The sequence below is a fragment of the Electrophorus electricus genome, chromosome 23 (assembly GCF_041902795.1).
Source record: "Electrophorus electricus isolate QZ-2024a chromosome 23, ASM4190279v1, whole genome shotgun sequence".
Taxonomy (NCBI): domain Eukaryota; kingdom Metazoa; phylum Chordata; class Actinopteri; order Gymnotiformes; family Gymnotidae; genus Electrophorus; species Electrophorus electricus.
The window spans coordinates 8,531,051-8,554,000 of record NC_137519.1 but is presented as its reverse complement, the minus strand read 5'-3'; the positions used below and the strand labels follow the sequence as shown (position 1 = coordinate 8,554,000).

At 45.3% G+C, this 22,950-nt stretch overlaps 1 protein-coding gene across 1 annotated transcript in view; it reads right to left on the bottom strand.

Annotated features, from left to right (window-relative positions):
- adam10a (ADAM metallopeptidase domain 10a) overlaps positions 1–22,950 on the bottom strand; it is a 57,753-nt gene that overhangs the window by 32,873 nt on the left and 1,930 nt on the right. Inside the window, exon 2 of the mRNA XM_035521087.2 lies at positions 11,308–11,458. Within this exon, the coding sequence (XP_035376980.2) occupies positions 11,308–11,458 (151 nt within the window). The remainder of the gene's footprint in view (positions 1–11,307; positions 11,459–22,950) is intronic.

Here is a 22,950-nt window from a genome sequence, read left to right as displayed (position 1 = left end):
CATGATGGAAGACACTATTGACAGGCATACAAGAATGTAACAAAAGAGGCTGCAAGGAAATCTGGATAGTAGGTAGTGTAAGGGTGTGTGTGTGTGTGTGTGTATATTTATTTCAGTGACAGAAAGAGAGAGAGAGAGAGAGAGAGAGAGAGAGAGAGAGAGAGAGAGAGAGAGAGAGGGCGGGGGGACAGGAAGAAAAAAGAAAGAGAAAGAAAGAGGGAGTATGAGTGAGAGTACACTGTGTCCTGAAAAAGTCAGAGTGTGAGTGAGAAAGCGTGAGGGAGAGATGTGGAAAGCAGACTCATTGAAATGGCAGCTAAAGTAGGTCAGGGGACAGCAGGTGAGCTCTGAAGAAAAGAACCTTCTTCTTTTACACCTCACCTGGGATGGACCCGCCTCCTGTAGCCCCGCCTCTCTGAGTGTGGGGTCACATGGGCGGGGTTTAGGATACAAAAGGCAGATCACTGGCATAGCATAGCATAGAGCAAGGATGTTACTAACACCAGCAGACAGTCAAAGCTTGTGATTACCAGGGAAAGAGGGAGGTGGGGGGTGTAGAGAAAGAGAGATGATGTTTTGTGGAAGACAGAGAAAGAGGGGAGGAGAGAGAGGAAGAGATAGAAAGATTGTGAAAAATACAGAAAAATAAAGAAGGGGGGGAAATTCTCTGAACTAGAGGGAGGAGAGGAATAAGAGGGAAAATAGAAATAGATTCCTTAATACAGTCTGTTAAATAGAGGGATGAGATAGGAAAAGAAAGGGAGAGAGACAAAAAGAAGGAAAGCACGAGAGAGAGAGAGAGAGGAAGAGAGAGTACATTGTGCCAGTGAAACGCTGCTCTTAGTCATACACATGCACACAGGACCGCATACGTGCAAGACTCTCTAGGCTCATTCTATTCCCCCTGATCTAGAGTCATTACTCAACTTATGTCTCACACACACACGTAAGCACACACGCAAACACGCAAGCACACACGAGCGTACGCACACGCACAAGCGCACACGCACGCGCGCACACACGCGCATACCCCCACACGCCATAATTCATAACTGTACACCTGAGACAACACCACAGACACCAACAATAAATATGGCCACAGCTCAACTGCTCAACCATACACAAAACACAAACACGGAAAAAATGAACAGAAACACCCACACCCACATGCTGGGTGCTGAGTAAAGCTGACAGTCATTGGCCCGCAGGAGGTGCTGAGCACACTGACCCTTGCACTGTCCACATAACACAGTCCCTCCCCATGGCACAGGACCCCCTAAATTACAGCTCAGCAAACCTACATTGGAGATGAGCAATATCAACACTATAATATGAATTATCACAACAAAGAACAGAAACTGATGTATAAATCCCTGCAGGCTTGTAAATGTCAAGCGGGCCTGAAAGCCAGTAGTCTTTATGCTATTGTCTGTAGTAAACTGTGCTGTAGCTCTGCTTGAAGGACAGTCGTCTCCTCATGTACATCTAAACAAAACAGGTGCTTACATATTCCACATTCCTGCATCTCCATAGTTATTGAGCGCACACAAAAAACCCAAACACATGCACACACACACAGTTATGGATAGGCACACTCTCTCCTGAACAGGGTCAGAAGGTCTTTAGTTTGTTGGGGACCATGCCATAAATGCAAAATAAACACAAGAATGACAAGGGGGGGGGGGGGTGCAGAAAGCGAGAGAAATAAAAACATTGTTACAGGCAAAGTTCTGGATAAAGAAACTCAAAATAAAGACATTTTTAACCCAACAGACATTTTACCAACCTGTAAGTTGTGTCTGTGGGCCACTGCCATTAAACAGTCATTAAGCATCAGCAGAACCTTCATGGCATGGCTGAACTGTGCCCCACCTGTACCCAACTCTCAAGAGCTAGACTCATCCAGCACACACACACACAGACACACACACACACACACACACACACTGCATTATTTAGATCATTTAGAACTTTACTGTGTGGGAAGGTGAAGTCCGTCTGCTGAGGTCACTGGAGAGAGTAGCCTGTTAAGCATTCATGAAGACGGATCACAGTGGGCAAGGAACGAAGATATGGGAGAAGACACCCCCCCGTGCTTGTGTTCAAAGAGCATGCCAACATCTCCCACACTATGAGGAAAAGCAGCCAAAGGTGAAGCACCTTTCTGCCCTGCCCTAAAGCTTTCTTTCCATCCTCTGCATGCAACAAAGGAAAAACTGAGATTTGGCATCTGCTCACTGTTCATTAGTTACACACAGTGTGGTAGACTGTATCTGAGACAAACCAAACACCTTCCTACATCATCAACAAAGCCTGGGAGCCATGGCAACAAATGCTGCATTACTCCCTGGGCACATGGATCCACATCCACCATACTGGTGCAGAATGGCCTCCACTTAAGATGAAATAATAATGGTATAAAAAGTTTGAGGAGTTCTGGGAGTTTAAAAGACTTGGAGAAGGTTCGGGGGGGGGGGGGGGGGGGTGTTTGTCTCAGAGACTCTCTTGACTGGCCCTCGCATTTTCAGTTCCCTCTTCCCTGGGACTGGCAACTGGGCAAAGCTGTACAAGTTTAGAGAAGGCAGGAAAGATGAGGAAAAAACTGAAAATGATTGTAGATCAAAAAACACAAGATTTAAAAACACAGACGCAAGGTTATGTGAAGCTGTTCTTGTATATGGCTTTTCGGTGCATGCTGCTCTACTGAGAGCATGCGGTCTGATGGAGGAGATGTTTTGGAGTCCACAGTGAGCATCACCTTGCAATAACTCCCACTCTGTAGTAACAAAGAGCAGAATACCTTGTGAACGGAGAGCAAGCAAGCTTTTGTGTGTGTGTGTGTCTGTGTGTGAGTGTGAGTGAGAGAGAGAGAGAGAGGAGAGAGAGAGAGAGAGAGAGAGAGAGAGAGACTGTCTGCATGTGTGAGAGAGTGTGTGAGTGGGCAAGAGAGTTCTCTATTAAGATATTCTCTAATAACAGACACCACCTGCAGCCTTATGGCTACACAGAGACCAAATGAAATCCAGCCCTGCTACACACACTTATTTTTCATTATGAAAAGATAAAATGTAACAAGGGTGGCTATTTGTGTGTAGTGTGTGCATGTGCGTGCGCGCGTATCTGTGTGTGTGTGTGTGTGTGTGTGTGTGTGCATTCCTGTAATCCCGATTTTCTTTGCGCTTATTAAAGAATGAAAAGGGGGGAGGGGGTTCATCACATGAGATGCGTGTGGTGCTACCCCACCATGTTTCCCAGAGCAGCATGAAGTCAGTGTGCATGACCTCACCCAGTCCCTGCAGCACCCTCCCACCTTCATACTGTTACGCACCATGCTGAGAAAATAGCAAATCCAAGAAACATGAAGTGTTTCAGAATACCACTCGAACATTTTGCCAATTTCAACATTTCTCTGGAAATAAAGACGACGACTGGTATTTTGTTTCCTTTACTGTACTTGATGGAGCGAAACAACTCCATTCAAACAATTTTTATCAAACTATGTGGCCCAATACAGGAAGAGGCCCCACCCTAAACAAATAACATTCATTTGGGTGTAAACTATAATCTAATTAAGAATTTTTGACTGGTATGTTTTTGAGTCACCAGATGTTTTTATTTTTAATCCAACTGAACAAGAACTCAAACCACCGCCCTGATTACAAATACCTCGTTTCCAAAGCATTCCGCTGAGTTGTCCCTCCCATAATCCCCTACAGGGTCGATGTCACTAATATCAGCAGGAGAGAGATTAGCACAGAGAGTACAGGTACCAAAACAAACAGTGACATTCAGGAGGAAGGCCTCTGATATCTCACACACACACACACACACACACACACACACACACACACACACACACACACACACACACACACACACACACACACACACACACACACACACACACACACACACACACACACACATTCAGTAACAGCTGAAATGTCTGAAATGTCACCTGGCCACTGGGAGAAGGGCCCAGCACTGGCTAAAAAAGCTGTCACTTAACCAAGTGTACTGAGGCAATGACATTCTCCACTTTCCCTCCCTTACTCTCTCTTCCACCTTCTCTCTCTCCCTCCCACTCCCTCTCTCTCCCAGCTCCCATTCAGCCCTCTCTATTGTCAGGGTCAACATAAACTGTGAGGAACATTAGGTACAAGCACCTGGGTTGGTAGGCTGCATTATCAACCCCAATATTCCTTTCCTGAACAATCTATAGTGCAGCAATCACCTGTGTGCTTTAACTAACTGGCAAGTCTGTAGTGCAGTGAATTCTGAAAGGACAACTGGGTTTGATGCAGTTTTGCAGGAGAGGAAAGCCAAGTACTGATCGGTGTGGTGAATCACACACATGAAAGCAGTGAATTCTGCCTCACAATGACATTAGGGCTGTTCACTCACCCCCTGTTCCCTGATGGGGAGGAGGCCCTAGTCCACACCCAGGACCCCCTCTGCTCCTCGAAACAGAGGCCCTTTCTTTCTTTACTTTCAATGTTCTTATGTTTAAAAATGAGAGAGAGAGAGAAAGAGAAAGAGAAAGAGAAAGAGAGAGAGAGAGAGAGAGAGGAGAGAGAGAGGGGGGAGAGAGAAGAGAGAGAGAGAGAGAGAGAGAGAGAGAGAGAGAGAGAGAGAGAGAGAGAGAGAGAGCAAGCTGTCAGCATAATAAGACTGCAGTCCATAGGAGCATTTTTTTTCTTTTTTTTTCCCCCCCCTCTTCAGCACTGGCAGGATTGACCCATCCACTTCACCCCTTCTCTCCCTGGGGCGGTCCCAGAGGCAGGCAGGCAGGCAGGCAGGCAGGCACGCAGGCACCACCCTGGTGAGAGTCCAGGAGGAGGCAGAGAGCAGAGAGAGGTTGCAAGGGCCTGCTTGGCTCCCAGGGGGCCCCCCCCCCATCAAGTTTAACTGATATCTCATGCTGAACAGAGGTAAAGAAAGATATTTTATTTTATAATGAGCTGTCCGTCCTTTGCTCCAGTGATCTCTCTCCGTGGTTAGTTCTAAACAGCCCTTGCAGAAACCATTTGTGCTGCTAACCAAAATGAGGTCTGGGTTGCGGGAAATGAACTCATCAGCGATTGGGTTTGCTTCTGACGCATCACACCCCATAGGGCCAGGCCTGAGCCAGCCCATCTATTTCAGTAGCCAATGAGGATTTGCTTAACTTGTGTTCGTATGACGTGACATTACAGAGAGCAAGTACGGGGGAGGGGGGGAGGGTGAAGCAGGGCGGACAGCCCAACTAATGGGGAAAAGGATGAGAGAGATCATTCTCCCTGAGCCTCTCAGAGACTTGCAGGACTATTAATAACACAGAGACAGGGAGGAAGAGAAAGAGAGGAGAGAGAGAGAGAGAGAGAGAGAGAGAGAGAGAGAGAGAGAGAGAGACAGACAGACAGACAAAGAAAAAACAGAAAAATAGAGCGCAAGAGAGAGAAAACGACTTGCTCAGCTTTTCCCATATTGACTGTTGCTTCCTTAAATTGCAATCTTGGTCATAGTAATGCATCGCCATCATCATCATCATCATCATCATCCTTATCTTCATCAATACTTCATGGCAGCTGCCAGCTTTTGCTCACTAGACCAGGAGACATAGCCCATGTGTCAGGCAGATGCAGGTCTCTCCACCACCACACTCCTGAGGTTAACCTGACACAGCCTTTGCTCTGAGTGGCACTGCGCAGGCTGGCCCCAAGAGCAGACGAGAAGCTCAGTTCACATCAGGGGCCATGTCACTGCACCATAAACCAGTCAAACAGCATCACCAGGGCGGTAGGGGTGAGCTTACAACCGCAAGAAAAAAAAGAGAAAAATGCAGAGCATGAAAGCAAAATGTGAGTAAAAGAAGAACAGAAAGAAGAAACAAGCTAAAATGGGCCAACTTTTGTATCATTGCATACACAAACACAGACACACGGACGCTAATTAACCCAGCAGTGACATGTGGGAGGCAGTGTCAGTATGGCAGAGATGGAGGAGGACAGTGTTTGGCCAGAGAGCTGACGCAGCCCAGGAGGGCTGGATTCTAACAGAACTGGTGATCAGTGCCAGGGGAACACCACTACACCCCTCACAAACCGCACTGGGGATCAGATCCGGGGAACACCACTATACTGCTCACAAACTGCAGTGGGGATGAGTGCTTGGGGAACACCACTGCACTCAAAAGACGGCTCTCTTTGCAAGGAGCCTGCAACAAAAGCCAAGGATGATGGGGGAACAGAGTTCCAACTACACCTTGCCAATTAAATCCCCCCCCAGATGTATTTTAAACATGGTGTATATTTACCACACTTAGTATTTAAAGCTGAGCTGTTTTTCCTTACCCACACTTTCATCTGTATTAGTATTGACACTAACTAACTGCCAGACTCCCCCAGAACTCCAATCTAATGAGCCACTGCCCCTTCCTGTTCTGTAGGATGTCCTGCTGTGAGAGGGAGCATGGAAAAATTACACTCCGCATAAACAAAATGTGAATTGCAGATCTTGCTTTGTGCTGTACACAGCGATGTGGCCCTGTACACAGCAATGACCTCTCACCATGGAGCAACTACACTCACCTTAATGAATAAAGCCATCAAGAACAGAAACCAATAAGAGGAAACAAGTTTCACTAGAGAAGAAGAAACATCACACCGTCCTCCAGACCTGACTGTTGAGTCATGCTACAACGCAATGCTCCTGTCATTCAATGTCGCCCTGCTGGGAGGAACGTACTGCAATGTGGTTGGCCTTCCAGCACTGGCAGCCGCTATAACATCATGAGTGGAGCATGTGGAGAGCAACGCAAGGACATAGAGAAGTTTAGGCCACACAACACCACAACAAAGCTCCACAGCTTCAGCGGACAGAGGCAGACGGAGCTGCATCTAGCGCGCTCTCTGTGCCCATCTCCCTGCATCTTATACAGCTATACAAAGCTCAAACATCTGAACATACGCGCATGTACAAACACACACACGATCGTACACACAATGTATGTGGGGCATAGCGTGCAGGAAGTCGAGTAAGTTCTGCATTTTCTAAATGAATAAGGTCGGTCTTGTGGGTAGTCCGCACACTCAGTCTCAGAGCTCCTGGAGCCCAGAGCTCAGCCCTATGCCACACGCGGCTAGTCTGCCCAGATCGAGGCTCCCCTGCTGGGTCTTGCATGCAACTTCGTATTCCTGGGCTGGAGCAAGGACAGCAAAAAGGTCAGAATGGAGAGCTGTACATTCATCTGCTTTTAATCGCATGGCACTTCCTCCCGCGCAGGTTTGCCCGGCCTGGTGAGACCAGACACTGTATCTGACCACAACAGCCACAGCCTGGCACAGACGTCCAGAAACCAACCACACACACACACACACACACACACACACACACACACACACACGTGCTCATTTTAGCCTGCTTCTTCCCCCTTACACACACACACACACACACACACACACACACACACACACACACACACACACACACACACACACACACACACACACACACACACACACACACACACACACACACACACACACACACCCAACTGCCATGCTAACATTTCTTCCTCTCTGCCTCTCAAAGACACACAGAAACATATAAAGACACAGAGAAACAAAATTTTATTTTGGGTGCGTATATGGCCAAGTTACAGCCTGGGAGCTAAAATCAGGGGTTTTCCTACTGAACACAGTAAACAACCAGAGAAAATATTTTTTTCCGATTGAAACTGCATCACATACTTCACATGATTACTCACGTTTCAGAACAGTTCAAGTTCAAGTTCAAGAGGTTTTATTGTCATTTCAGCTATATACAAGTACACAACAAAAACGAGACAAATGTTCCTCCAGGACCATGGTGCAACATAAAAACAACATTGCAACAGACAACATGCTACACAAGTGCAAACAGTCCAATATAGTGCAAAATGTCATTAAATAAACAATAAATAAACAATAATAAATACAGGACAGGACAAATACAAAATACAAAATGAGTAGACAGTGCAATTTAGTAGTTTGGAGAAGCGTGTGTATGAGTGTGTGTGCGTGCGTGTGACTGCTATCCAGTTAAAGGTTCTTTCTGTACAGTCTGCTCGCCGGTTAAATTTGGACCTCTGAAGCACGGCTGATAGTTGTGGGCCGAAGACCAAACGCGAGGTCACGTGGGGTCAGAGCCCCTAGGGGTTTGAATAAGAAGCAGCACTCACCCCAAAAAGCACACAAGCACGTGCACACACGCATGCACACACGCGCACACGCACGCACGCGCACACGCACGCACGCGCACACTCACACACGCGCACACACAGAGAGACAGACAGACAGACAGACAGACAGACAGACAGACAGACAGAGACAGAGAGAGCAGTGTCTAAGGTATTTTTTCTTTAAAAAAAATAAATAAATAAAAATAATAATTTTAAAAAAAATAATTACTTTTTTTTTTTTAAAAAGACAACACACAAACCTGATCACACTGTCAATTAAATTCTGCATAAAACAGTAATGAGGGAAACCATGAATAATGCAGGAGGACAAGTGAACACATCATTTCATGTCCGCGTCAAGTAACTTCGCCAGTTAACTTTAAAGAGAAAGTCACTGTTACACACACACATAAAAAAAAACAACAAAAAAAACACATACATGGTACTGAGCTGTCACTGCTGAGCACAATCCCTTCAGAAGGAGCCTCCGGTGCTAACACACAACGCAGCAACCTACAGAGTTCTGGTGCTGCAGTGGGAGCTGGGCCTCCTTCACAAACACAACACACACTTACAGTGGTGGCATATTCACTCTCTGGCATTACCAAAATCTGACTCACATTAGGGTATGACGTGTGTGCACACGTGTATGTGCGTTCATATGTGTGCACGTGTGTGCTTGCATGCTGCATTTGTTTTTCTCTACATCACGGCATCAGGGAATTACTGCCGTCAGCCAGTCACACAAATACCACTGGAATGTCCATTCCATGGATAACGTAATCTATATTAGAAAGGATCTAATGGGGACATTAAGGGCTGTGCTTCAGATTAACATGTGCAACTTGAACCCTCCTGTGCTCTGGAAGTGAACCAGCATCTTAACGATGGGCTTTCATGGGAATATTCACACTTCATTCATTTTGCATGCAGTCATGTCTATGAATCATATCATTTTTCATAACCTTCTGCAGCGTAAGTGCAGTTACTTACTACTGAAGCCACAGCCTCTTCTCCCCACAAAGTCACTGGAGTGAGAGGACGAATGGACACCTTCCTGCACAAGCTTATTTTGCGCATGCTGGAAACTTTTTCACAGACGGACAGAGGAGGGGGGTTAGGAGGAGAAAGAGGGAGCGGAGAGGCAATTTCCAGAACTATTGTTTTCCTTCTTTCAATGCTTCTTGTTCTTCCATTCTGCTGCCACTCCAACCAGCCTGACTAGTATAATAGTGTATTTATATATTTTTACAATATTGGTTCAAACGTTCAGTTCCACTAAAAGACATTTAGTTGCTAGCTAAATTGTTTTTGCCCTAGTAATCATATTATTCATTAGTCTATTTATTTATTTATTTATTTAATGATAATTACTCAGAATCTTCTTAGAAAATCAGTAGGCAGATTTAAAACCTACTACATCTATTATTGTGTGGAAAAATTTCACACTTTGTAAAACTGCAAAAACAAAAAGCTTACATTTTGGATTCTGCTGCTAAATGACCACCTCCTTCACAACACAGCCAAAAACGGCTATGCTACTGGTCAGTAATGCTCTTCTGTTTACCTGAAAGAACATTTATATCAGCAGGTAATGTTGCTAACTCCTCATGTTAATGGCTAATTAAAGACTCCATATGGGATTGTGCTCCAAGGGTCTAACAGTGACAGGAGAGGGACAGAAGGACCTGGGGGAATCCTGGTCTACAGGCGAGTCAGTAGAGCAGGAGGTGAGCACTGTGCTGCATGACTAGCCTGCTCAGGAAAACTGCCAAAGAACATACTCTGACTCAGGTTACCGTTAATGAAACCCTCTCTGCAGTAGTATTTATTTTATGCACCTACACACGTACATGTATACACAAACGCGCACACACACCCAAAGTATTGTCTCCAAAAGACACTGGAACCATGCTCTACCCCTGACTGTCCAGAGAGGCAGAGGACTGTGACTATCTGGCCTGGCTTTCTGAAGGGTGGGCTGTTACTGTTAGGAGCCATTCCCCAGCAACACGCACGCACATACACATACACACACATACACACACATACACACACATACACACACACACACACACATACACACACATACACATACATACACATACATACACATACATACACATACACATATACACATATACACATACACACATACACATACACACACACACACACACGGGTCAGAAGAGCAGCAAATCAGCCACATCAGAGACAATAGTGGACAAGACCGAAATGCAGTACCATGTTCTGGAACAAAGCAGGGGAAACTACAGTGTCTTCTTACAAAACAAACAAAAGCCTGACCATATCTATAAAAATAATTACCACCTGAAAAACAGAATGCCATAACTGAATAAACGCCAGCTGGTATCTAGCTGTCAAAACGTTTAGACCATAAATGAACCAAACTGCTGCCTTAAAAGTAGGTGTGAAACTCTGTGCCAATTGTTCCAATGAAGTGAATGAAAAAAAGCCCTCAGGAGGGAACGGAAATGGCACGAGTTGAAAGCAAAAAATTGGAAGGTGTGCTGTTGCCAACAGCGCCTGTGTCTGGATAGCTTCAGGCCTGATCACAGGCTGCTAGTGCGAAGGTCACTGGGCCAGCACTGCCCTGTTGGGCAAATGCAAACACACACACCCACACCATCTCCCCACCACATTTGTACACATGCAAACATGCGCACACGCAACCACACACGTGCTGAACTGCATATACACGCCAACACCAAATAAGCAACAAGATAATCTCTAAGTTTACTGCTCTTTAGGGGATATTGCTTCTTTCCAACTTCTGTCTCTCCCACTCCGAGTTAAAATTTTTCAGAAACCTTATCTGAAGTTACGAAAAAAAAAAACTACTGCAAACCATATCTTACTAAACCACTTAAAAACAAACCGAATTCGAAAACACACCCATCTTCCGAGTTCTGACCATATCTCAAGAAACAAGAGTAATAACCCTCAACCTTACAGCCAGAGCTGTTTCTGCTGCCTTTTCGTAAGTACAATTGTTTTAACACTCAGTGAAGATATGGGGTGATGAATGGCCAAACGTCAGCCAAACCCCGCTGTATGAGCTCAGCGAAGCGGGGGCACGCACTGACCTGCCGTGGGCGTGGAACTGGAGGTGGAGGTGCTTGTCCTCGTGTGAGAGTGCTCGCTTGGCTCTCTGGTGCTTGTTATGCAGGTTGCCCGTGTCGTAGGACAAGCCTTCGTAGTGGCGGATGTACTTATTCAGGCGAGTCTCATACTGACCTGCAGAGAGGGAGAGGTAGAGAGGGAGTGAGAGAGTGAGTGAGTAAAAGAAATGAAGAAAGAACAAAGAGTAAAAGAAAAATAGAAAAAAAGGCAGATAAATGTTAGATCACAAACGTTGGGGGCTTCAGGTGAGTGAGCAAGCCCGGTCAGGCAGGAGGATGTTGGCTCCAGCGAGAGTTAGCCCTGGTCCACTAGGCTTCTGCCGTTTGCCTCGCTGGCTCTGCATCAGGGACACCACTCATCGCTATGAGACATTTGCCTCACAATTTCAAGTTGCTCATCTCCCTGATGGGACTGTAGACGGTTACTTAAGCATCAGCCTCCCCGAAGGAGGAAACAGGCAGTGTGCGTGACTGCAGGAAGGAGGCCAGACCCCAGACTCGAGGGAGTTTGAGGAGGGGTGAGGGAGGCAGAAGAGAGGAAGGGCAAAGCCAACGAATACAGAATTTAACTCCACAGTGCGCTTACATGAAGCCTACTGTGTACCAGTACAGTACAGACACTTGCGTGCATGCGCACGTGTTTTTGCCATCCATTCTTTCTTGGCTTTAAAAACAACACAAAAAAAGCTGGTTTCCCGGCACAGGATTGCACTGAACTAATAACAGCCTGACTGCAGAAGAAAGCTTTACTGAAACCGTAATACCCACCCCCTCACACTCCAACCCCCTTGTTTCTGTACGAATGACAACAGCAAGAACGATCGCAGCTTGCCACTCGACTCTCGCACATGATGCGCTACTCTTCCTGTTGAGTGCCCACGGCGAAGGATTATTTAAAATATGCAAATAATCTGAGGGGAAGGCGGGTGTGGTGACTTCCTCTGGCCCACAAGGACTGGGGCGGGGTGGGGTTTGGAGCACAGCCCAGCAGGTTCCGCCTGCACTGCCCTTCGCCCCCTGCAGTTCAAGCGCCACCTGTTTTCAGACAAACTCCGCCTTCTGCTGCCACTTTGAGCACTCTAGCTTGATGCAAAAATCAGACTCACTCTGATCTGCTCTGCACACACACGTACAGATGTGCGCACGCAGGCATGAGCATGCCCTCACGCACGCTTGCAGCAGAGACTTTCCTAACAACGCAAAGGAAACTTCTGAATCAGAGCCCAACTGCTGTGGACTGTTTCTGCTTAGCGAGTAACTAGATGATCCAGCACCATAAAGGACGGTCAATGACACGGACACACCGCAATTCAGCACTTCTGCAATGAGTCACATAGATGTTCGACTTATATGCCAACGGCATAAGGGAGGCTATTTTAGCTTCAAGGTTATGACTCGAGTGTGGTGGCCATGCATCCCCAATAGCCCAGTGAGACGCAAAGCGCCTGACATGCGGAATGTCCACAACATCAGACTGGCTCATGTCAGAGACTCGAGGGAAGCAAAGTTATCAGGCAGTCAGAGCAACTTGTACACATAGAGAAAGTACTGGCAAGAAGATAGTAATGCATTTTCACAAAGCATGGGTTTGTCAGGGGGGACAAACTGCAGGTGCGAGGGGGCAATTGCACTGCAGTTTCCCAGCTGAACAGAAGAAAACATATGCGAGAGAGAAAGACGGGCCCTTCGCTTTAGACCGCTGGAAGAGAAACAGGCAGTGGGACAGCTCCAGCTCTCAGTCCAGCAGGAAAGGAAGAAATCCAAGAACAAGTGGTATGGTTTCATTTTTCTCTTTTTCTCTCTCTCTCTCTCACACACACACAAATTGAAGTTTCATGATCTGAAAGAGAGAGTGGGAAACCCAATGAGTTAAAAAAAATATATATACAACTTCCAGAGTCAGCACAGAGAATGCTGGTAAAAGAACAAAGGCACACACACACACACACACACACACACACACACACAAGAAAGGAAGAGAAAGAGAAAACCAGTTAGATAGGAGAGGACCAAAGAGAAGCAGCACAGAGAGAAGGATGTGTGCTGGGTGCAGTCTGCCAGAGTCCTCTGAGGACGGAGGACTCTCCACCTGTGTGACAGTGATAAACCCCTCCACTCAACTGGAGAGAGAAAAGGAGTAGAACAGCTCAGACTCTGGTTGTGAGGAACGCAAGCCACTGACATGCATTTGAATTCCAAACACATTACTCTCTCTCACACACACACACACACACACACACACACACACACACACACACACACAGAGTCTCTCTCGCTCTCTCCATCTTCTCTCTCTCTAGGAACGGGTAGTCCCTGCATTACTGGAGACATGTGAAGTGGATTATACAAAGGTGCTAAAGCCCTTTTCCAGAACTCTGGAGGTGGGGTCAGGGACATAAGGTGCTTGGATTTAAAACTCCACCCTGGATGGGGTAGCACTTATGTGCCTCTTCATTACTCTCGTTGTCATCCCCATCACTTGTCTCCATCCCTGTCACTTCTCTCCAATTCTTTCTCACTGAGAACAATTTTTACCACAGCTGGAATAGAGCCAAGTTCTGTTACAAGCAAATACAAGTTACAGCAGCCACCCCCACCACCACCAACACCATACATACACAAAAATGCTCAAAACTTTGTAGGCACTAAACACAACCACCCCACATTACATGATCGGTAAAGAGCTGTCTGATGTGCAACCTGTTCAGCCACTTTTACCCACCATGGTTAAGGGAAGGATCCAGGCTGAAGATAATTCATCATCTAAAGGGCTAAACGGATTAGTGTTACATGAGGCAACATGTAGTGTTAGTGAGGTAACAATTATTACAAGCGTTCCTGAGTGATTTTAGTCCTGTCTAAATCTGCCATAGTAGTCATTTTTATGAACTGCACCTTCCTGTGTCAGTAAAGTTTTCCGATGCCTTCTACATACTATAAAATAACCAACAGAAGTAAGCTGAGGTTACGGTGTACTTGTGCAACTTGCCATGCCATTCTGTCATATACTGTGGGAAAATAATTTTCGCACTTTTTCTCAAGCATGGAAGTGCTGGAGGTTTAATTTACTTGTTTGGCATTTACCTGCCAAAGTCCTAAAAATTGCAATTGTGATTTGACTTAAAACTTCTACATTAAACTTAAAGCTACAGGGCGCTACAGCAGTGGTTGGAAGATGTGGAAAGAAGAATCGGTGTTTTGTGTTATGAGAAGTTTGAGAAGCCAAATTTTGACAAATGGAGGATCATTTTTATTATTTAGCACAAGAAAAAGCAAGGGAGGGTGAATCCTCATCATGAAAGAAGTGAGAAAACAAGGCAAATTGAAATAAGGCAAATTCAGTACAGGAGATGACAGAAAACAATATATTTATACACTGGTGTGGCCTTTCAAAAATCGCAGAGAGACAAATTAAAATCACAGTGATACTGAAGTAGCCTGTTTTTCTAAATGCATTTAAAAGAGGTATTCAGGGGTATCGGTTGCAATCTGCAACCTCACTGTGAGATACCACTAGACCAGAGCTAAGGGAGTGTTCTGACTTGGAGCTTGATTCATTTACGGTCTAAACAATTGACGTATGACGCACATATATGTGTGTAAGTATGGGATTAACCACTTATCGTCGTTGTGTATACCTGGTGGTATTTTTACCATCAGGAAACACAGCAAGAGGTAGAAAAATGGATAGAGTCAAAACAACTCCAGAATTCCTCCGGTGCACATACCAAAGAAGGTACGCTGCAAAGAGAAGACGATGTACGCTTCCGATGCCTGTACCATGCCTGTAGTGAAAAACATTTTTTGTTTTCAATGCATTCTGTTTTGTTGCAGCACATATAGTGTTGCAACTTTTGACATGTGCTTGGTTCATTTAGATGCCTTTGGTTTATATTGTGTTCAGACTTCAAATAAACCACACCAGAATTTGTTTAGAAACGGACCCACCTGCCCAGGCGGTCTCGGTCCGCTTATTTGTTGCACACCAGAGTTCCAAAGGAAACTTTCACACTTTCTCTAATGTTTTAACTGAACCAAAGTTACTAGGTCTGAACACACCCCAAGTCTCCTGGTTCATAATATCCCTAGACAGATAATGCTTAATTAAATGTTTCCTGCAGCAATAATGTTTTGTAGTAGTGACCAGCAAAAGATAGGCATTACAAATGGATTATTTTTGACAGCAATGCGTAAATCAAGCAGCCACTCTCATCTCTGTAATTTATACCAAGATTTCCTATCCTGTGGGAATCGATTCTAAACATTGCAGAGGTCTTGTGGTAAAATTGCTTTAAGGACCTACGTCTAGGAAACAGTACCTCACGAAATCACTCATGGTCGGTATACTGTCACAGGCTGCAGTCCACATCCATCATCCAGCATGTCAGAGCAAGCAAACTGATGTCACCTCCTCTGCCCATAAAATCTGCCATTAGCTAATCACAAAATGTAAACAAAAGTTGCTAAACACCTCCATGTGCCTCTATGTAGATGCAGGGCGGAATTTGAAGAGGCTCCATTCGTTGGTGGTGGTATAACACAATTAGAATGAACCCTATGGGCAGGAGCAGCCAGATTGAAGGCCATGAGAGGGCAGGCATAAGAGGTGCCCCCTGTAGGCACCTCTTGGAGCTGCAGAGCCAGACATATTTTACACCAAAGTACTACTGAGGAAACAGAGCAGAAAGTCCAACAGTCTCTACTGGAAAACCAAAGAGTCAACAAGAACAACAGACAACAGAAAATGCAGATAGCACAGTTTCAGGGAAGCAGAGGAGAAAGATGGAGAAAGTCTGAAAAATGATGCACACTTTAAACAGAGCAGGCGATATTCAGGGAGAGGTGATGGACTCGTTGATGAAATGGTGTTCCTTAACAGGCCCTCTTTCTGCTGGGATTTATTACCAGTGTATATTGCAAAGGACTGGAGATACAACCCCGTCCCCCCAAAAAACCCGGTGCTCTCGAACACTCAGGCACCCAAACCCGAAATCAAAGCGCTGTCTAAGTACCCAGCAGTGCTTTCACGCAGAGGAGGAGTGTGCGGAAAGGAAGGGCAGAGGGAAAGATGAGTGTGAGCATGTCATCATGGATTTCTCACATGCGGGCCTATCAATTCAATTAAAGCACAGCCACACTGGAGATTCTCTGACACATTAAAGAGAAATTATGCTCTGGCATCCTGCCCCAGTGGTACTATTGTTATTAAAAAATACACACACACACACACACACACACACACACACACACACACACACACACACACACACACACACACACACACACACACACACACACACACACACACACCAGATTTACTAATATACATGTGCAAGACTGCAAACTTGTGCCCCTTCTTCACATGCTCAAACATGCATGCAAACACAAAGAGATAGAGAGAGAGGACAGTGTGAGAGAGAGAGAAGGCCTCAGGACTACGGTGCCACTAGCAACTTGCTTCCATTCATCTGTCAAATCCAAACATTTTCCAGCAAGGCTTCGTAAGATCAAACATCTCATCAAGCTCAGCTCTCCCTCTCTACACTTACACAGCAAAGCTTGGGCAGCATGTAATTTTAACAAAAACATTATAGTGTGGTGAAGCCATATTATTTGCTAGTAGATTTAAAGTCATCAATACATGCATTACAGCCTGTACTTAGCCAGGTAATAGAACCTCAAGCTCTACCTGTCACTCAATACACCTGCAAGTCATCTGATTCTAAAAAGAGAATGCCTTTCTGAAAACTCAGAAAGGCTACACGATTTGCAAGGCATTTTCAAACCCAGCAGTACTCAGGCCCATTTTATAATCAGCGCAATACATGCTGACCTAATGAAACAGACCACAACAGGGGATTACAACATCCACTTTGGGGATGAGTTCGTCATAAATGTGTCAGACTTTTTAGGACTACTGCAATCTTCCAGCACACAGCCCAGTAAGAGCAGGACATATAATTTTATAGACCAACGACAACCATCAGATGCTTAACTCTCCGTTTCTATAGCAACCCAACATTTGTCGCTTCAAAAAGCAGGGCAATTTGCTCAGTGAGAGCCATGAGAGTTGGGCTCGTGCTTTCTCTGGCTGAGATGTGCGTAGCAGCAGGGAGAATGGACTTGGTTTAAAAGCACTAACAGCTGCCCCGTTTCCTGCGGCAGGTGGGTGAGTGTAGGTCATCACTACAGAGGGGTAGGGACAATGTCCTCAGAGTGGAACGATTTGAGACACTGAGAGACATAACTCAGAGAGTGTGAGGGCAGGATCCTGCAGTAGGATTACATGAGCACTCAGTGTTTTATTGTGATAATGCTGCTTCATATTGCTGGAAGCCTTGAAATGTGCAAACTGCTGAGCCACTGACAGTTACAGATTGGCCTGCACCATTTTGCTGAATCATGCGAGTAGAAGGGGTCATCGAAACACCCACGCAACATCACGCAATGTGTGATCGGACTGAACGCTCACAGCGCATACTACAACACTGTATAACACTGCAGCCTTTGGGGCCATCAGTATTGCAAAGGGCAATATCACAGTAACCACTGACCAATGATATTGTTCAGCTGTTATCAGCCTTGTTGCTCCTGAAAACATGCTGATTGATCTGATCATAAATTGTTATGGGATATGGCGGTGAGCAATGGTGGTGGGCAATACCACAGCGCATAAGGGAAGCAGAGCTGCACCAAAGCTTGCAAGCATGCATGTTTTCAGGTAAACCATAGGATGTTTGCCAGTGGAGGAGTTGCATTGTTGAAAACGCGCACACACCTAAGATGGGCCCATACATGTCTGATGTGCATTCTTTACAAAGCCACTCCAAAGCACAGCTCGTGACGGGCACATTTCAGTTCAGTTCAATTTTATTGCCGTTATACATATACGCAACTGTACATATATGCAAAATGCATTCGAGCTATTCTCTGTATGTGCCAATATGTGCAAAATATACTGCAGACATCCACAGATAGCCCAGGCCAAAGCACAGAGGTTTGCAGGAGCGGTCCGGGTTCTGCTTTACAGACAAACAGAAAGGGGTTGAGATATGAAGCGCTGCATTGTAGGAGAGAGAAAAGTGAATGGTTATACTGCACATAATCACGCCACGCCTCAGGACCAAGGAGCACACACAAAGAGGACTTATAGATTCAGAAAGAAACTTCTGTTACTGGAACAATTATATCAGAGGTCACTCACGAGAATGATGACTGGACAATATATGAGAGCTAAAGAACTAAAACTTGTTCCAGCCTATAAAGCCGAACAAGAATCAGACTTCTCCGATGCTCCACCACTAATTAGCTAAAACAACAGTAGAAGGGGATAAACATATTATACGTAAAAAAATGATGGACCACTCTCAGAGACTCATTTGGCAGGAAAGCACAGTGCTCTTAACCATGCAGTTAATTAGGGGACCTGTGGAAAGGGCAGTTCATCAGTCTCAGACTGAAGCCAAATTTATTTAATTTGTTTAGCCTTTCAAGTGCTGTGTGCGGCAGACGCTTCTATTCTTGGAAAGGGGATCAAAATTATCAATCTGAAGCGGCTGAGAAGGAGAGACCAGGTAGTTTAATAACAACGCAATAACATGTTACTTATTCGAAAAAAACAAAAACAAAGGCAGCATCACAAACTCAACGTAACTCTCACACCATCCTAAGGCAAAACCGAAGCACTTTAGTGCATTCTAGGAAACTCAGCGTGATCAACATTAAGGTCTTCTCATCAACAGTTGGGATCGTTCAGCATCAGTCCTGTTGAACAGGGGAGGCACAACTGCATGTTTTCTTCCAGGTTTACCAGGAGACGTGCAACTTTTTTATTCCAGTCAAACCAAGTGTTCTTAAACAAAGCACTGAGGGAAGCAGCACTTCTTGTCGCATTCACACACCAACAAAGGGGCTCTGCATGTCGACCGACAGACATCATCGTTTTTGCACGCCTACGGTTCTTCCCTTCAAACTACACAAATGCATGACATGGAAACATTTTTGCCTATATGGACCCTGCCAGCTGCTCATGCAGAGAGAAGTGAACGGCCTATGAGCTGGAAAAATGAACAAGCTTAGCAGCTTATCAAAAAAGTGTCTGAAAACCCCACTAAAAAACCCACCAAAAAAAAAAAAAAAACCCCAACCAACCCACTTCAGTCCGCATACATGATGATGGCATTTCTCTGGAACAGCTCTCTACACAGTCAGAGGTCATGACGTCGGTGCCAAAACCATGACGAGGAAGTGCGATGTAGTCGTGACAGGAGCTGCTTGGTCCAGCAGCACCTGCTTGCTTCACACGCCCAGGATGACTAGTGAATGGCCTTTAGCTCACTGCCTGCTTCCCTGCAAGGGTGTAGTTGAGAAAGCAGATAATATCAGTTACATGGATGGACAGCTCAGGAACAACAGGTCCAGCAGAGAGGACTCAGACCATGCATGACAGGAAAGTTAAACTGATCCTTCGCCAGGAGATCCGCCAAGCTGACTGTGCCTTGCTGCTCGTGGGCATGCAGCAAGGTGGTCGCCAGGTCCACGGTTGTACGGCTAAGAACCTCAACCTCTGGGTGAACATTTGAATGCCCAAGTAGGCCATGTTCGCATGCATGCTCTCACAGAGGTAAACAATGCTACTGCATTAAATAAAAATGGAACAAAGCAGATGTCAACAGAAGGGCCCTTTTATGTGATCTAGCTGTCAGCGCTGCCATGTGGGGTCCAAATGAGACCCAAGCCGGAGCAGAGCTACTACTCTGACAGGCATGGCAGATGTTTTCAGACAAATGAGCTTTTGTGGTGGTGTGTGAGAGCAGGGCTGGTCTTCCGTGGCAAATTGTTGGGGAAGGGGTATTCAGACACAGACAGTCATGAGGTGTGGCACTGTTACTGCCTCATACCACCATCTACTACATTCCAGTGTGCTTTGGAGAGGACTGAGCCAATTTACAGTGAGCTGGTCAGCCTGATAAACCTAGACTAGGGGACAACCGGATTACTGAAAGCTCATTTTAAGGCTATTACATTTTTGTAATTAGAGGCATTACAAACTTTTTTGTCCACAAAATTATATTTTAACAACAATGATCTAACACCCAAGAACACACATATGTGACATGATGCACGTCATGCAGACTAGCCTGGTCAGGCATTTGGAGAAAAGAAAAGACAGCAACTGAACAACAGATGGATGCAGCCAAAAATTCTAATCTGTAGGACAAAGGTAAATCTAATCTACAGGATAGAGATAAATCTAAACTGTAGCAAGGAAGAAAAGGCATGGACTGTTGTTCCCTACTGAAAGCATCACCAAGCAGAGTGGATTGGCCATTTGTCCTGGGGACAGGCCATTAAAAGCCTTTCAGATGCTCCTGCTCTGGCCCAGGTCGCCAAGTTTGTTTACTCCTGTTTTGTTTCCTATAGGAAACTTCAGCTGCCACCATCTGAAAAGTGCAGAGCAAGAACAGAGCAAAGGGGAAGATCCATTGCACTCGGCGCCGCACTGTGTCTGGGTCTGCTGTCAGCTCTCCGGTGAGTGGTTTTCAGCAGTAGGGCTACGGTCAACTCCTGACGGCAGCGGGAGGCTGCTCTTAATGAGAGCTGTGCACACGTCTGGCTCCTCTGGCCAAGCCTGGAGTTCCAGCTTCTGCTGGGATGGGCCTTTAAAAAAAAAAAAAAAAAAAAAAAAAAAAAAAAAAAAAAAAAAAAAAAAAAAAAAAAAAAAGCCATGGAACCTGCATCTTATCGCTCCGACAGCTGCTTCGTCAGTCTGCTCTTTCTGCACATTCACACTTGTCATGGCCGTTTAATGTTGATTTTAACCTCACCATACTACCGACATCCTATTGATATTCAGTGAGGAACTTATAACCTGCAGCACATTCTGCGCGTGCTTATCGCAGAATTCAGAAAATGGCACTTCGAAGGGTGTGTCGATGAGCATGTGCTTCCTCTTCCAAAGGAAGTCGGTATTGAGAAAACACGCAGAAGTTTTTATTTGTTATCAGATAGCCTGTTTTTAACACTGCTCTGTTCACAGAGAGGGACAACCGTTATGGCAGGAGCACCCACAGAGAAGCCGGTAACAGCAGGTCAGCACTGATAACCCTAACTAGTGACCGGCTCGTCCACCGTTCCAGCATGGTGCAGTTCCAGGTTAATTGTGGCATACGCACTGCCTGTTGAAGTTAACTGGAATGAACAATGTTACTACAGTCAAAATATGTGAAGCTACTGTGTACACTGACTCAAGAGTTTATACCAATTTCCCAGTGCTGAATTAATACCTGTCCAATTCCACCTGAACATAAATGAACACTGTATGCTTAATTCAACACTAGATGTTGTGTCAGTTTCAGGTTTTTTTTTTTTTTTTTACAATTCTATTTATTCTTTTAGCACTATGGTGTCAAAATAGAATGTCACTTCTCATTTTGCTGACACACCTTAGCAGGACTCATTGAATAGTGGCCTAATCTTTAGCTACCGGACAAGGCATTAATCAAGGATTACGTATCTTTAAACAAGCTTGCACTCTCCCAGGCAGTGTTCCCATACCCTCACTCTGATGGCAGGTCATGGTGCTTTTAGGACACAAGCACTGCCTAACTCTGCTTCAGGTCTTGCCCGCCGCGAACAAAAGTAACTGTGCAGACACAAAGACCGCCTCACCCTGACATCCTCCACTGTTGAAGGCAGCAACTTCCTGCCATACAACATCCAAAGCCCAGTCACACCCACTTCATGCACTTCCTCAGTGGAAAACAAAGCTCTGGAATATAAAAGCTGAAAAAAACATGTGAGAAATGAAGCCTTCTGCAAGAGCTGTGCGTGAGCATTCACCGGATGGGCAGGCAGCTTTATGAAACATGTCCTTTGCTGTCCTCAAGGATTTTCCAACAGTTTCTGGGGAGGGCCAGCTGTTAGCACTGCTCTCAGACAGAGCGGATTAGCACCTTGCATTGCCTCCATACAATAAATTATTCACATGTAGCCCTGGAGGAGAGAAGGTATTTTGGTTGAAGGTGCAAAATCAACAGTCTCTCAAAACACTGAATTTTACACCCACCATCCCAGCGAAAACAGAAACTGTCGACATCTTTTATTTTACAATACATCTTCACCTTATATCAAATCTATCTCAGGAATCACCATTCTTTATCTGTTATGAATTAAACGACAACTAATTCACAAAAGCAAGATTCAAAATGCTCCAATTTCAGCACATGACCACTAAACACCTTATTTACGAAAGACCTTTGTCACAGGCCACTGAGGGAGATGCATTTCATCACTGAACACATGACTTTAACCCATCACTGTCTAGCTTCCATACTCTTTTCGAAAGCATGCACAGACAGAAATGACCTCCCTGTGAGTCTGTACATCCTCTCTCCAGTCACTTCTACCATGTCTGCAAGTTAAACACACTTATAGAGACTGCTTTGTGTGCACGTGTTTGAGAGAAAGAGAGAGAGAAAATATGCAGCCACTGTTTTTCCACTTACACTGCACAAATAATATGCAACCCACCTTGAAATTCACTGAACATAATGTACTGAAAAGTTGCCATTGTACACTACAACCCAGTCCTCTCCTGTGCAGTCT